This window comes from Galeopterus variegatus, unplaced genomic scaffold, assembly GCF_000696425.1.
Source record: "Galeopterus variegatus unplaced genomic scaffold, G_variegatus-3.0.2 Scaffold764, whole genome shotgun sequence".
In the NCBI taxonomy this organism is placed as follows: Eukaryota; Metazoa; Chordata; class Mammalia; order Dermoptera; family Cynocephalidae; genus Galeopterus; species Galeopterus variegatus.
In genome coordinates, this window is record NW_007726875.1 from 232,361 (window position 1) to 247,843 (window position 15,483).

The following is a 15,483-nucleotide window of genomic DNA, read 5'->3' on the forward strand; positions in this document are numbered from 1 at the left end:
TTTCTTTTTTGTCTTTTTTCGTGTCCGGCAATGGATCGCAACCCTCAGTGTCGCGCCCGTACCGGACCGGGACCGGCAATGGGATCGCAACCCTCGGTGTTGCGGCCGCACCTCGCTCAGCCAGTGAGCGGGAACTGGTCTGTATGTGGTATCCGAACCCTTGGCAGGAGCGCCACTGTGCTCCCAAGCGGCGCACTGTAGCAGTGCACCACCAGGCCGGCCCTTCAGATTTCTTTAATAGCACTTTTAATAACCAAACGAATGAACAAACAGTAACAGCAAATCAACTGACAGGAAAATTAAATTTTTTCCAATCAATATACAAGGGGACTTTAATAAGTTTGCAGAAAGATGGAATTAAAAGATAAAAATAAAATTTACACTTCCTTTTTCAACATAAGCTCCATCAAATTCAAGACACTTTTGTAAGTGATGATACCACCCATTTAGTCCATCTTTAAAAAACTGAGGGTCCTGGGAATTTAACCATATCAATGCAGTCTTTTTTTTATATTGTGAAGAAAAATGGGTGCCCTTTCAAGTTTTTTGTGTGTGTGTGTGACTGGTAAGGGGATTGGAACCTTTGGCTTGGCTTGGTGTTGCCCACACCATGCTCAGTGAGTGCACTGGCCATCCCTATATAGGATCCGAACCTGCGGCCTTGGCGTTCCCAGCGCCACACTCTCCCGAGTGAGCCACGGGGTTGGCCTTTTTTTTTTTTTTTGTAAAGATGACCGGTAAGGGGATCTTAACCCCTGACTTGGGAGAGTGTGGTGCTGACACCACCAAGTGAGCAACTGGCCATCACTATATAGGGATCTGAACCTGTGGCTTTGGCACTATCAGCACCATGGTCTCCCAAGTGAGCCACAGGCTGGCCCCCCTTTCAAGATTTTTTTGAGATTAGGAAACAAAGTCAGAAGGAGCCAGATGAGGACTGGAAGGTGAAGACCTAATAATTTCCCATTGAAATCCTTGCAAAATTGCCCTTGTTTGATGAGAGGAATGAGAAGGAACATTGCCATCGTAAAGGTCTCTCTGGTGAAGCTTTCCTAGGAGTTTTCCCGCTAACACTTAACTTTCTAAAAACACTCTCACAATAAGCATATGGTTATCATTCTTTGGCCCTCCAGAAAGTCAACAAGCAAAATGCCTTGAGTAGCCCAAAAAACTACTGCCATGACCTCTGCTCTTGACCAGTCAGCTTTTGCCTTGACTGTACCACTTCTACCTCTTGGTTTGATTGTGCTTTGTCTTCAGGATTGTACTGGTAAAGCCATTTTTCACCTACTGTTGCAATTCTTTGAAGAAATGCTTCATGATCTTGACCCCATTTGTTTAAAATTTCTACTGAAAGCTACTTATGTCTGCAGCTGATCTAGGTGCAACAGTTTTGACATGGATCGAGTGGAAAGTTTGCTCAACTCTAAGTTTTTAGTCAGAACTGTGCAAGCTGAACCAATTGAGATGTCTATGATGTTGGCTACCATTTCTGCTATTAATCGTTGGTCCTCTTCAATTAGGTCAGAGACAAGATTTTTTCCTCAGAAATTGATGTGGATGGTCTACCACCGCAGGCTTCATCTTCAACATTGTGGAGGATATTGACATTAATGAGATAGAAATAAAACACATGTATTTCGCAGGACCAAAGCCTGTAGTTTAGAGGATCAAAGTCCTTAGTCTAGGCCTAAGTCTGTAGCTTAGATGGACAAAGCCTGTAGTGTAGAGTACCAAAGTCCTGTAGTTTAGGAGGCCAGAGCCTCTACCTTAGGGGGCCAAAGCCCAACCCTTTAGGAAAACACATAGAAATGATAAAATTAAGAAAGACCAGAAAACTTTCACAGGACTAAAGCCTTTGATGTAAGTAAGAGAACTGAAGCACAGCATAAAGTGATTGCTCTAGGGGCAGTTGCCCTTGGCGCAGCTAAACCTAAACACTGGGAAAGTATGTAAGCTAAAATCTACAAGCATATTCTGCTGGTTAGTGCTTGGGGGACGTTACACATCTTGCCATAAGCTGTTTCTCTGAGTTTCTTGCGAGAGGTGACAACATCATTCCATCTCTTCTTAAATCAAGTTATACAGTTGTAAACAGCCATTTCTTTAGGGCACTGTCCCCACTAGTGCTTGGGGGACGTTACACATCTTGCCATAAGCTGTTTCTCTGAGTTTCTTGCGAGAGGTGACAACATCATTTCATCTCTTCTTAAATCAAGTTATACAGTTGTAAACAGCCATTTCTTTAGGGCACTGTCCCCACTGATGTAAAGCATCAATGATTTCATCATTCTTCCACCCAAGCTTCATCATAAATTTGATGTTTGTTCTTGCTTCAATTTTAGCAGAATTCATGTTGCTCTAATAGGGGCTCTTTTCAAACTGATGTATTTTCATTCTTAGTGTCTCAAACTAGATCCTGTTCAGGCATGTTATAACAAGTTAGTACAAGTTTATTTTGGTGCAAAGGAATTTTGCAATCCATGCAGTTTTTTCATAATACGCATTTTCCAGGGACTTGCTGAAGACCTCTTGTATTCATTAACAACTACTCCTAACAAGTTTTACTTACTCATTAAGTGCTGGGCAGTCTCCGTTTGTCCTTTGGCTTCAGGAACATCCTCACTTAATGCTTCCCTTCCACATTCAGTCCCAAATCCCAACCAGGCCAATGCACGTTACTCTGCAGGATCAAGTTGAAAACGCAGTATTTCTTCAGCTGGCTTGAGGGCTAAGAGGTTGGGTGTTTCTTCATGCGCTTCGTCCCACTATGTGTTCTCTGATGCCCGATAAGGTGTGAGCTTTGGGTGAAGGCCTTTCCGCATTTGTTGCACATGTATGGGCGCTCCCCAGTGTGAGTTCTCTGATGCCTGATGAGGTGGGAGCTCTGGCGGAAGGCTTTTCCGCAGTCCTGACACTGGTAGGGCTTAGCTCCAGTGTGAGTCCTTAGGTGCTGGGAGATGGCTGAGCGATCATTGAAGGTTCTCCCACACACTCTACATTCAAAGGGTCTCTCTCCACTGTGAACTCTTAGATGCTGAGTGAGGGAAGAGCTCTGAACAAATGCTTTCCCACAGTTCTGACATACATAAGGCTTCTCTCCTGTGTGGATTTTTTTATGTACAGAAAAGTATCTTGGGTTCCGGAACATTTTACCACATTCACTGCATCGGCAAGCTTGGCTCCCCTTGTGAATTCTTATGAATGTAATCTGATGAGCACTCCGACCGAAGGTTTTCCTATAACCATTCTTCTCCCTGGCCTTTTCCCTTTCACAGCTCTTCTGATGAATTTTTGCATGTGAATTATGTGTCATGTTTTTAACCCGTGAACCACGTTTGCTCAAACGTTTTCTAGAAGGAACTTTCTGGAGCAAAACTTGCCTTGTGTCTAGACCAGTGTTTGCCTGGGATTCAGGGTTTTCACAGTGTTCCTTCTGAGGGAGGATTTTTTCCTGAGCAAACCTGACTTCTTTCAATGTTGTATCTGGGACTTCTGGGACCCCACCCTGCAAGACATTGTTGGAGGTGGAGGACTGGGTACAATCCCTTGAGAATTCTTGCTCTTTCAGGCTGTGGGCTGGTTCTTCCTCTGGAATGTCAGACTTTGCAGTTTCCAGTGTAGTCTCCCACCCTGAAAGAAACCAAAAGGTGTGGATACCATAGACAGAATGTGCTAGGAAGTGCTGACTGTACAACACACATAACCAAATATTCAAAAGTCAGAAATTACTTTTCCAAGTACAGTCATGCAACCTGGGGGAACTGTGAAAAACAATGAAGCAGCAAAGAGGGGAAGCAGAGTCCTGCAACCTGGAGACAGACTGTGAATAACAGTGAAGCAGCAAAGAGAACAACACTAAGCTTGGTGAACAAGGGATGGGGAGAGGGTAGGGAGTGTTCTTCTAGCTCTCCAAGTTCCTGTCCTCAGGAGGATGGTAAATCAGTCTTTTATGGGGGTCTCACGCTCTCTGTCTATCCAGTGCTCCCACCCTCCAGGTCCACAGTTCCAGTTAAGCCCTGGATGGAACAAGGGACCTCTGAGGACATGCCCAGTCCTAATACTGGGCCCAGAGAAGGTAAGAGCCCCAACTTGGGGCCCCTGTGGCATACCAGCCCCGGGAGGGGTGGAATAGTGGGTGTGGCCTTACCCACAGATACCAGGTGCCCGAAGGTCTCCAGCATCACGTCGTGGTACTCACTCCTCTCTGTTGGGCCCAGCAGCCCCCACTCCTCCCGGGTGAAGTCCACGGCCACATCCTGGAAGGTCACTGGCTCCTGTAACATCATACGTGTCTGCTCAGTAGAAGGGTCAGGAAGTTGTCAACAGAGACAGAAGAAAGGCCAGCTGGGACATTCCCACAGAGCTCACTGTGCTAAGGATGCTCCTGCTTTGAGGATTTGCCCAGAAACACTGACTCAAGGCCCTTAAAAGATCCCCTCGGTCCATGCTCACAAACTGGAGTCTGGAGCCCAGGCTGGGAGGCAGAGCCCCTACTTCACAAAGGGTTACAGGTGAAACAAGCAAACCACGTCCATTCTACCCACACCCATATCTACCCTGCCCTTTACTGACAACTTCCTGAGAGCCTTCTCCTTTTATGAACAGTGCCTCCCCACTTGGTGAAACTGATGACCAAACCCTTAACTTTGTGGACAGGGGTAACCTGGGGTGGGGCAGTCACCCTGGCTGTGCCATGAGTGGTCCTTTGTGGGGCGTTAACCAGGACTCTGGGAAGAAGAGGGCCCCCCAACCCCACTTTACCTGGGTCTGGGAGGCAATCTGCCCATATGGGGCCAGAACCTGCCTAAGAAAAATGGGAGAAAGAAAAGCCACAAGACTCGAGTTGGTCAGAGAGATTCTTCCCATCTCCTGGGAGCACCTGGATGTAGCCTTGCCTGAAACCTACCCCAACTACATTAGAGCCAATAAATTAAGTTCTATGCTTGAGCCAGTATGTCACTCATAGTGCAAATAGCCCTGACCAATGCCACATACACACCATTGCCCCAGTGGTCTGCAAGACAGGGCCAATCCTGTCTCATCCATACCCCAGCTCTGAGTTATTGTGAAGCAAATCCTAGATTCTAGTGTTTCATTCATAAACACCTAACTATGTATTTCTGAAGGATGAGGGCTCTCTTGTTCTAAATGAATATAAACGTGGTCCACATGCCCCTGGCTGTGGTTGTTCCACTTAAGTGTCTGCAAATACTTGGTTGGGCCCTTCCCTCTTGCTTTGTGCCTTCTCAACTCCCAGGTCAGTGTGCCCCATCTCCAATAATGCCATGGTGGCTGGAGAACAGGGCTGTCCTACACGCTCAGGTTGCTTCAGAGCCCACCATAGTACCAAGAGCTCAGATGCTTGGAATGGCCTGGCCTGTGGGAAGCCTCAGGGATATCCGGGGTAGAGGAAGACACCTCAGGGGTGAGCTTGCCTCACTGGGGATGCTGTGACCAGAAAATGAAAGGGTAACGCTGCCTACTCACCTCAGGCAGCACCACCACTGGACAGATGGCTGCATCCTCCTCCTTCTCCTCTTGCTGAGCAGTAACCTCGGGGCCCTGAGCAGGCAGCACTGAGAGGAGACAACAGCACGAAGGGATCAGTGGGTGTGGTGACCCCTTGGGCAGGGCGAGGTCAACCTGTCTTTGCAACCCGTGGGGCCATCGCACATCTGCATCCTGCTGTGGCCTTGTGATGGTCTCTGCTCCTGCCCTTTCTTCTCACCAGTTCAGCTCCACCTACCTCTGGCTTCTCCTCACAGCATGTACCCAGATACCCATACTTGGACAGTCCAGGATGTGTCACCCTGAAGTGCACAGGGCACTGGTGTCACCACTGCTGAGACCCCTGGTCCCACTCCTTTCCTCTCCAAGGACTGTCTCGGGTTCAAGCCCTTCCTGTGAGTCAGCTCCTGTCTCCTCCCCAATAGCAAAACCCTCATTTCTGGCCTCCGATCTTTGCACCTGCCTGTTTGGACACCTATTTCTTTCCTCCCTCCCTCTCACTGCTGCATGGAGAGTGGGACTTCCCTCCACCCCAGAACATGCATCCATGTTGATGTGATCTTTATCAAATCTCCTCCACCTAGAAAACAACAGCCCTATCCAGTCCCATGGCCCCTCCCAACCATAGGTCCTTTATGTCTGCCTTTCCTCACGGGTTCCCCCCACATGCTCCACAGGCTTCCATAATGTTGACCCCACCCTATCAAGGGGTGCACATGACGTGACCCAGGCTGGCCCACCAGGCCATCTCTTCAGTGATTGGATCTGGGAAGAACACGGGCCCATAGCCAAACATTCAAAGCCAATGAAACTAATTTTTTTTAAACTTTTTTTTTTAAAGATGACCGGTAAGGGGATCTTAACCCTTGACTTGGTGTTGTCAGAGACATTCAAAGCCAATGAAACTAATTTTTTTTAAACTTTTTTTTTTAAAGATGACCGGTAAGGGGATCTGAACCCTTGACTTGGTGTTGTCAGCACCACACTCTCCCAAGTGAGCCACAGGCCGATGAAAGCCACTGATACTTTTGTTAAAAAACTTGGGAAGCAGAAATTTCACACTGGAAGGCCTCACAGCAAGACAGCCTGCCTATGAGTGAAGCCAATGGAGGGCAGCAGAGGTAAGATATGGTAGAGGAGTCCTGAGGACAGTATTGCAGCTCCTGGGTCTAGCTGTACCTGAAACTAGTTCACGCTACAGCTTTTTCAATAAATTCTCCTTTTCCTTCAAGTGATTCTGTGCAAGGCTTCGTGGCAGTCACACCCAAGAGTCTCAACTAACACACTGACCACAAAATGCAGAATTCCCTAGAAGACCTTGTCCTGTTGTCCTGTGTGATACTAACTGATTTCACTCATCTCTGAGATGTTAAAAATACAGGATCAATCACTGACTTTCATCTCATGAGCTCAACTGTCTCCTTGGCACCTGTATTAGTTTCCTATTGCTGCTCTAACAAATTGCCACAAACCCAGTGGCGCAAATTAACAGAAATTTATTATCGTATGGTTCTGGAGATCAGAAGTCTGGTATGTACCCTCGCTGGTCTAAAACCGAGGTGTCAGCAGGGCTGTGTTCCTTTTGGAACCTCTAGGGGAGAACCCATTACTTGCCTTTACCAGCTTCTAGAAGCCATCCAGAATATTTGGTTCATGGCCCCTTCCCTATATCATTACATCTGTCATTATGTCTCCATCTCTGACTTTGATCCTGACTCCTTCTCATAAGAATTTGTGATTACAACAGACCCACTCAATCCAGGATAATCTCCCCATTTCAAAATCCTTAATCACATCTGCAATCACATCCTTTTTGCCACGTAAGGTAACATATTCACAGGGTCCAGGAATTAGAGCATGGACACCCTTGGGAACAAGTATTCTGCCAATCACAGCACCACAGATTCAGTGCATCTGAAACAGAAAATTTGTGCTATTATCTGCCCCACTCCCTCCCCACACCTGCTTCTTCAGGAAGCCCTGTTCTCTTAGAATTCCACCACCCACCTGCAGGATTCCTTCCCTTTCCCCTCTTCAATCTCAAACATCAATCGTTCTCTCCCTCCAGAAACACCTAGGCACTCACTCATCAACAAGGAAAATGTAGGTGAGCAATGCAGTAGCATCCATGCTCCATGAAACTCAGCCTGACAAAGAAATCAAGTTTCCTGGAGACTCACTTCCAAATATACATCCCATATGTGTGTTCTCTCCCCAGCCTGCCACCACTGTCACTCCAACCCAAACTGCCACCCCTCTCAGTGGGCATGGCAACAGCTCCAGGGTGGCCAATGTGCTTCTGGTCTTGCCCTGTCCTCTGTTCACCATCCACTGCATGCTCAAGCTGATGAGTCTTTAAAGCTCAAATCAGATTGTGCCATCTGCTCCTAGAACTCAAAGACCGATTCCCACTGCTTTAGAATAACACTCTGTTGCTTTAGGACAACACATAAATCCCTACAAGGGTCCCTATGAGCTGTGCCCCTGCCCTCTGCTCCCTTCTACCATAAACCCACCCAATTTCTGATTTTTGCATGTACTGTGATCCCTTCCATCTTAGGCCCTCACGGATGATGCTCCCTCTGCTTAGCACATCCCTCTGCCCCCTTTCGTCACTTGGCCAAGTTCCACTCCATACCAGACATCAGCTGCAGAGACTCAACCTCCATAAGCCCCACCAGCAGCCTTGATTTCTTCTCAGACCCAGCACGGTCACATGCATATTCATTTGTCAAATCCTCTTCCCACTGGACTGCAGGCTCTGTGAGCTCAGGAGTCCCGCCTATCTTAGTTACCACTTTATTCATGGCCCGTACCATGTGCTAGAAGGCTCATGGTACAACAGGGATCCCAAAGGAATAAAAAATGAAGCACTTTATTTCTGAGCTCACTAAAGAATGCACTGCTATACCCCACCTGGGGGTTTCAGCAGCTCGGACTCAGGAACACTTGGGGGATATAGATGTTCTTGGTCTGGCCAGAGTGGTGGCACAATCCTTCCCCCATCCTCCCAGGAAGCCTGGAGTTCTCCCCCGACCAGGGCAGCGTCCTCCAAGACACCCTCACAGAGCTTCCACTGCACTCACCTTCCTCCTCAGATATCCAGGTCACATCCTCCACCAGGGCCACTGCCTTCTGGCAGTCCTCTGGGTGCTGCGACTCCACCCATGTCCGGAGCTTCCCAGGCAGTCCACTCAGGAACTGCTCCAGCACCAGCAGCTCCAGGATCTGCTCCTTGGAGTGAGCCTCGGGCTGTAGCCACTGATGACACAGCTCTCGAAGTTGGGCCAAGGCCTCCTGGGGACTCATCGTCTCCTCATAACGGAACTGCCGGAATCTCTGGTGAGCAGCCTCAGGATCAACCGTATACTTGTCCAGCTGTTGGGTTGGTTCTCCAAGGATGTCTGGACTCATGCCCCCACCTTCAGCATAAAGGGCCTCGATCTGGGCATTCCGAGGACCAGCCACCTCCTGGTTCAGTGTGAGGACCTCAACAACCTTGATCTTCATCAGGGGATTCTCAGCTGGAAGAGGATCCAATTGAGGTTCCAGCTGAGTCCCAAGACATTCTGTAAGTCAAAAGCAGAGAAACACAAATGGCCAATAAGCACATGAGAAAATTCTCAACATCATTACCTGCCAAGAAAATGCAGATCAAAACCACTCGTATAACTTCGTATAATGTATGCTATACGAAGTTATTACGTGTTACAAGGCTTGGCTCCTCTGCGGTTTCCTGTTTACAGACCTAACAGGTGTTGCAAACTGCTGGCGCCTGACTGGAGAAGTGAGTCAGCTCACAAGTGAGTCAGCTCGGGGTCAGGAGTGTCCCAGGGCCGGGTGAGGCCACGCTTGCAGCCCCAGGCAGACCAGGGGCACACTGGAGTTGCAAAATATAGCTGCTGTGTCACGCTTTTGATTCTCGGCCATTGCTAGTCACACTTTTTCTACGTTTAAAGTGATTTTTCTCCTTGATAAGATTGGGGGACGTAATTGGTTAGTAAAATTCTACCTGGAAAGGTTGTCAGCATAGCAGCAAGAAGAAAAAAATTCTACCTGGAAAGGAAATCAGTATGAACTTGAAGCCCCAGCAACTAATGCCCCCATGCTTCCACCCAGTTAATCTACTCCTGGTGAGGGAACTATGCAGAGATGAAGACAGATATTAATACAATGAATATATAGACAATGGCCAGACCAAATATATAATAGAACTTTGACACACTACATCTGTGGCAACAAGCCCAAAAGGTCAGGACTTGGTTAATGATTGCCAGTGTCCTTTTTTATTGGCCACCTCCCAGCCAATAACCTCCAGTCAGAACCTTCCCTTATAAATGTATAAATCTCCCCACTCACTAATTGCCTCTAAGTCTTTACAAAACACAAAGGGTAGTATCTAACTCCCTTGCTATAGCCAGCTCTAAGTAAACCTCCACCTGTCCTTATTTGGGTGGTCTTTATTTCCACAATATACAATCCCTGAACAACGTGGTGTATGTTGGCACAGTACCGGAAATACAAGAAGTGTTAGAAACACAGTTCAAAAAAGTTGTGAAGAACTCTGATGTAAGCAGTAAAACCTGTATTTGTTTTAGTGTGATTATTACAACGTAGAAAAGTTCCTGCCACGTAAAGAAATAAGAAGCAGGGCAAACAATTACTAATGTTGAGTAACTGCAGCTGTATTAAAGAAAAAAAAAAATCAATAAAAAGCGCCAGCTGCTTGCACAACCAACGTATCTGGATTTTTCTCAGTGGTTGCATCCTTCCAAAAACCTGCTAAATTTGTCATTACTTGCACTTATTAAACAGCGCTCAGAGGCTGGACTTTCAGACACTGCGTTCCAGGGGTTAGGTTATGGCTGGGGTGGACGATTCCTCTCGTTAGCGCTTTCTCCGCATGCTTCGCTTTCCCTACCAGCGACAAGGCGGAAACAGTTCCAACTTCCCCATAGCCATGCCCTGGCCCCTCCGAGCCCTGGAAAGACGTAGGGACGACTTCCCGCCAGGTCCGGAAGTCCGTCACGCGCCCACCAAACTACATCTCCCAAGATCCTCCGCGGCGAGACTTCCGGCGGCGCCATGTTGAGGCCGTGTGGACGGCCCCAGCTTGGTACCGACGGCAGCCGCCACGCAAGTAGCTGGGCACTCAGTCCGGTTTCCTCCGCTCTCTCCCCCCCGTGGTGGTGGATACGTTCTGGGTCGCGTCAGGAAAGGGTGCGGCACAGGTGTAGCCCAAGCTGCAAGTCTCCTTGCAACACGCGGGGTGGGGAAAGCGCCGTCCTTAGCGCTTAGTCCAAAAGCCAAGAGCATTCGGATTCCTAATCCCTTTCGTCCCCCAGCTTCTAAATTCCTCCCCTACTCCCTTAGGATACTCCCGCACCCCCTTTCCTGTGTTAGTTACAAGGCTTGGCTCCTCTGCGGTTTCCTGTTTACAGACCTAACAGGTGTTGCAAACTGCTGGCGCCTGACTGGAGAAGTGAGTCAGCTCACAAGTGAGTCAGCTCGGGGTCAGGAGTGGCCCAGGGCCGGGTGAGGCCACGCTTGCAGCCCCAGGCAGACCAGGGGCACACTGGAGTTGCAAAATATAGCTGCTGTGTCACGCTTTTGATTCTCGGCCATTGCTAGTCACACTTTTTCTACGTTTAAAGTGATTTTTCTCCTTGATAAGATTGGGGGACGTTCGAGCACCTGTTTCCAACCTCTTTCCCCCCAAATAAGCTTTTGTATTATTTTCATTTTGGGGGCTTGCCCTCCCTAACTCATTTATATCTGCCCTTATCTATAATATTTAATTCTCTTCCTTTTTCTTAGGAATTCTGGGAGTTTGCTTTCCCTCCGATAATTTTTGACTTGAAAGCAGTTTGTTTATTTTCTTTCAGTTAAAGCTCTGAATGCTTGAAATTTTCCTGAGAATAACTCGGGAAGCTAGGGATGGGAATTTACTGGAGGCTCACCAGCACGGGACTGTGTCTAGGATGTGGGACGTGCACCAAGTGAGCCTTTACTTCCTGGGGGCTGACAGCTAACTATACTGAACCGTAGACACCATTTTAACTAATCGTGCATGACACAAAAATATTTCTCCATAGCTTCCTAATTTCTAAAATTCTTTTTGTGTTTCCTTGAGATTTTTATTTCATGCTCCCCCCTCGGAAAACAGCTGTTGGGTTATTTTTATTCTACCCCACCCCCATCCCACTTCTAATTTACTTCTCCTTTAAACTTGATCATGTATTTACTTCCTCCTCTTCTCCTTGGGGGCACCGAGATGCTTTCTCAGAGTCTCGCATTGAATGCTCACTCAAAAATGTTAACTTTCTGTTTTAAGCTTTAGAGCCTGTCTCTGAGTCTTGGGTTTGGACATCAGGGACTCTGTGGCTCAGTCATATAGGGCACCGAGAGCCCGGTAAAATCTGCAGTCCCCCAAATCCACCCCCCTGCAACCCGTCTGTCCCACACACGTTCTGTACATAGTTATAAAGCACCTACTGAGTGCTATGCAACCAAGGACACTGCAGTGAATGAGACTCACCACAAGCCCAGAAACCGATAGGGAAATGATTGTCCAAGTCATTCTATGCACTTCAGTCCTCTAAATCTCAACCCATGGACCACTCCCAAACCCTTTAAGGTAATCTTTACCACTGTTTGTTCTAGGAAATTATTTGCTCCACTTCAAGGAGGAGAAAATTTTAAGTTCACTAGTGGCCAGAGGTGGAACTGGATTCTCACACCACCCAGGCCACAGCTGTGCTTCGCCCACCCATGTGGCACTGCATAATAATCCCTATCGGCTGGGGATCCAAGTACAGGCTTTCACCTCAGCAGCTGAACTACCATGGGGCAGTGTGTCCCCTCACCTGCAACTCACTATTCTATCTCCCCGCTCTCACACCCTTTCTCCTCTCTTCCCATCACTCCCTTCTTAGTTCTGCTGAGCACCTGTTGGATTGCCTTCTAAGTCAGTCTCGACCACTGGACCACTGAGCCTTCCAACTAGGTCTTGTGCATTCAAAACCCCAAAGTAGGGCCTAGAGGAGGATATGCCAAAGACTGTTGACCATCTTTAAGTCAGTCCCCTCCCCCCTTTTTTTGGTAGCTGGCTGGTATGGATCCAAACCCTTGACCTTGGTGTTATCAGTACCACGCTCTCCCAGTGAGCTAACTGGCCAATCCAGTCTTTGAATCAATGACAGTAGCTACTATTCCATGAAGGACTCTCAAGACCTTGGGTTTTACAACACCACAGTCCCAGTGAGCATCCAACCTTTCCTTACACAAAAGAAATCCATACTGTGAGAGGGAGAGGCTAGGAACCCTGTCCAAAGCAAGGGTGGCTGAGGTCCCCACACTGGAGAACAAAGGAGCTAGATTCCAAACTCTTCTTTCATGCTCCTTACACCAAAGGGGGCTTCCCAAAGCCACCATCTTTTCCTTAGATATACCCTCACATCCAGAGATATTCACACTTGCCACCCTCCTGCCTGATAAGTCTTCCCCCAACATCTTCACCTAGTTCACCTTCCCCATCCAGCCCTCAGCTCAAATGTCACCTCCTCAGAGCCACCTAGCTGCCAAGTTCTAAACTACTGCTGCCCACTCACATCTCCCCAGTCCCTCTAGTTAGAAACACTCACTTGCCGAAGGCAGTAGTAAGATGCAGTTGGTCAATCTGTGCTAAAAATGTTAATTTTCACATTTCCCCTAGGACCAATTTTGGAAATATAAAAACCTTTCCAGAAATCTCTCATTTTCTTTGTAGCGATGATTGCCATCTCCAAGTATCTGGTTCATTAATTTACTTATCACCTCTCTCACCCTCTCTAGAGTAGTACTGTCCAGTGGAACTTCCTGTGAATGAAATGTTCTAGATCTGCACTGTCCAACTTAGCACTAGCTGCAGGTGGCCAATGAGCATTTGAAAGGCGGCCAGTGCAACTGAGAAATTGAACGGGTAAATTCATATTTGATTTCATCAGCCACACATGCTAATGGCTGCTTCAAATGAATGTAGGCCCAACAAGAGCAGGGGCCTTACTGCCCTGTTCATTGCTGTGATGCAGCCCTAGTATCTGGCATCATGGCAGGTGCGTAAGCAATAACTCAACACAGCTTCTAAGTGACTTGGTGAAGGAAGATTTCTTCATCAAGACATTTGGGCCTTTTTAGCCTTCTGTCTGGACTTTCCCATATTTACCAAATTTGAGGAAATCTCATTGGCATTGTAATTGTATCCTGTCTATAAATTACCATGGGAGGATTGCTTCCACTACAAAGTTCCCAGCTCCCACTTGGGAGCCTGAGCAGTGGCTGGGAGTGCAGGCCGTGGGGTGAGAACACATGTGGTTTGTACCCCCACCTGCTTCTCTCCAGCCTGGTCCAGGTAAGGGACTCGCATTCCCGATCCCACTGGTAAAATGGCTCCAGCAGCATTTCTCCAGAGGCTGATGGCTGGGACTTAAAAAAGGGACTTATGTCTAGTCTTCCACATCCCAGCAACTGATAATTTTCTTCAAACAGGGCCTACTCATTCCTTGATAATTTAATCTTAGGTACCATTTTTTAAAAAGTAGTAATTAGAAATCTGTCCCCTTTACGAACACTCTTATTATTGTAACAGTATTCCAGAGGATTTTGTTTTTGTTTTTTAAAGATGGCTAATTGTTACAAGCTACAAATATTTCCTTCTTTTCATTATCATTCTCATTTTGTGCTTTGGTGAGAACAATGCTACATATAAGAAAGAACCTGTCAACATTCCAGCCTGTGTTCTGTTATTGAACCGTTCATGTACCATGAAAACAATCTATTAATAGGAAGTTCGAAACACTCACTGCCCAACGCTAAGATGCAGTTGGTCAATTTGTTCTAAAAAAGTAAATATTAACATTTCTCCTAGGACCAATTTGGACAACTTAAAACTTTTCCAAAAATCTTTTTATTTATTCATTCCTACACTCAACAAGTAATTACTGAGCACCTATGCTGTGTCAGGAACTGGACCAGACAGCAGTGACACAGCAGGAAGGAGACAGCAATTTCTACTTTGTGTGCACAGTTATGGGCAGCACCTCTAAAAATTAATATAAATTTCTGAAGGAACAGAAGGAACACATAGTGAAAACAAAGTCAACCTCCTACCCAGTTTCCCTCTCAGGAAGCAATCAACATCCTTCCAGTGATGATCAACTGACAACCATATTTATGTGCTCATGTATGAATGTTTTTAAGAAATACAGTTGATATATATCCTTATATATTGACACATATATGTATTTTAAGAAATACACAGATTGTTTCATATCAGTACATAAAGAGCTGGCTCATTCTTTGTAACAACTGTGGAAAGTTCTATAATTAAAACAAGTACATGTGTTGCTGAATATACAGTTTTTTTCCTGTACAGGTTTTTAGCTTGCTTTTAATTTACTCACTGTTTAATCAATGTTGTTTTTGTGTTTTGTCTACCCAGAAAATGAGCTCTTGGAATAATTTTTGTTTTCTATTTCTGATTCATTTATATCTGCTTTTGTAAAAAAACTCATTTTTTTCTTTCCATAGAACTTCTGGAGGTCTCCCCCCACCAAAAAAAAAAAAAATTTGCTTCAGAAGCTTAGTTTGTTTTCCTTCTTACTCAATTAATAATTAAGGCATTTCAGGTTTTGAAATTAGCCCTGGGCACCATGTATGAATGCAAAGGAAAGCTGTCCCTAGATAACAGGATCAACATTTACACAGACCCTAGACAGTAAATATGAGGATACTTCAAAAAGTTTGTGGAAAATTGGAATTAAAAAATACTAATCATTCCAAGAACTTTCTGAAGTACCCTTATATGCAGGAGGTGACAGAGAATGTAAAGTGTTCCTGAATAAAAGATCACAAAGCATGTGACCACACTCTGCTACACTGTATTCCAGCCAAAACTGTGTTTGATAGCCACTCAAGATTCCAGACTCTCAGCGT

The 15,483-nt window shown here is 46.4% G+C and overlaps 1 protein-coding gene across 2 annotated transcripts in view; it reads right to left on the minus strand.

Annotated features, from left to right (window-relative positions):
• Window positions 1-2,452: 2,452 nt before the first annotated feature.
• The window catches only part of ZNF274 (zinc finger protein 274), a 24,220-nt gene continuing 11,189 nt past the window's right edge, over window positions 2,453-15,483 (minus strand). For both annotated transcript variants that reach the window (XM_008572207.1, XM_008572206.1), the window contains 4 exons: window positions 8,598-9,080; window positions 5,491-5,579; window positions 4,151-4,277; window positions 2,453-3,633 (listed from right to left, as the gene is read on the minus strand). In XM_008572207.1, coding sequence (XP_008570429.1) covers window positions 2,732-3,633; window positions 4,151-4,277; window positions 5,491-5,579; window positions 8,598-9,080 — 1,601 coding nt within the window. In that variant the 3' untranslated portion in view covers window positions 2,453-2,731. The remainder of the gene's footprint in view (window positions 3,634-4,150; window positions 4,278-5,490; window positions 5,580-8,597; window positions 9,081-15,483) is intronic.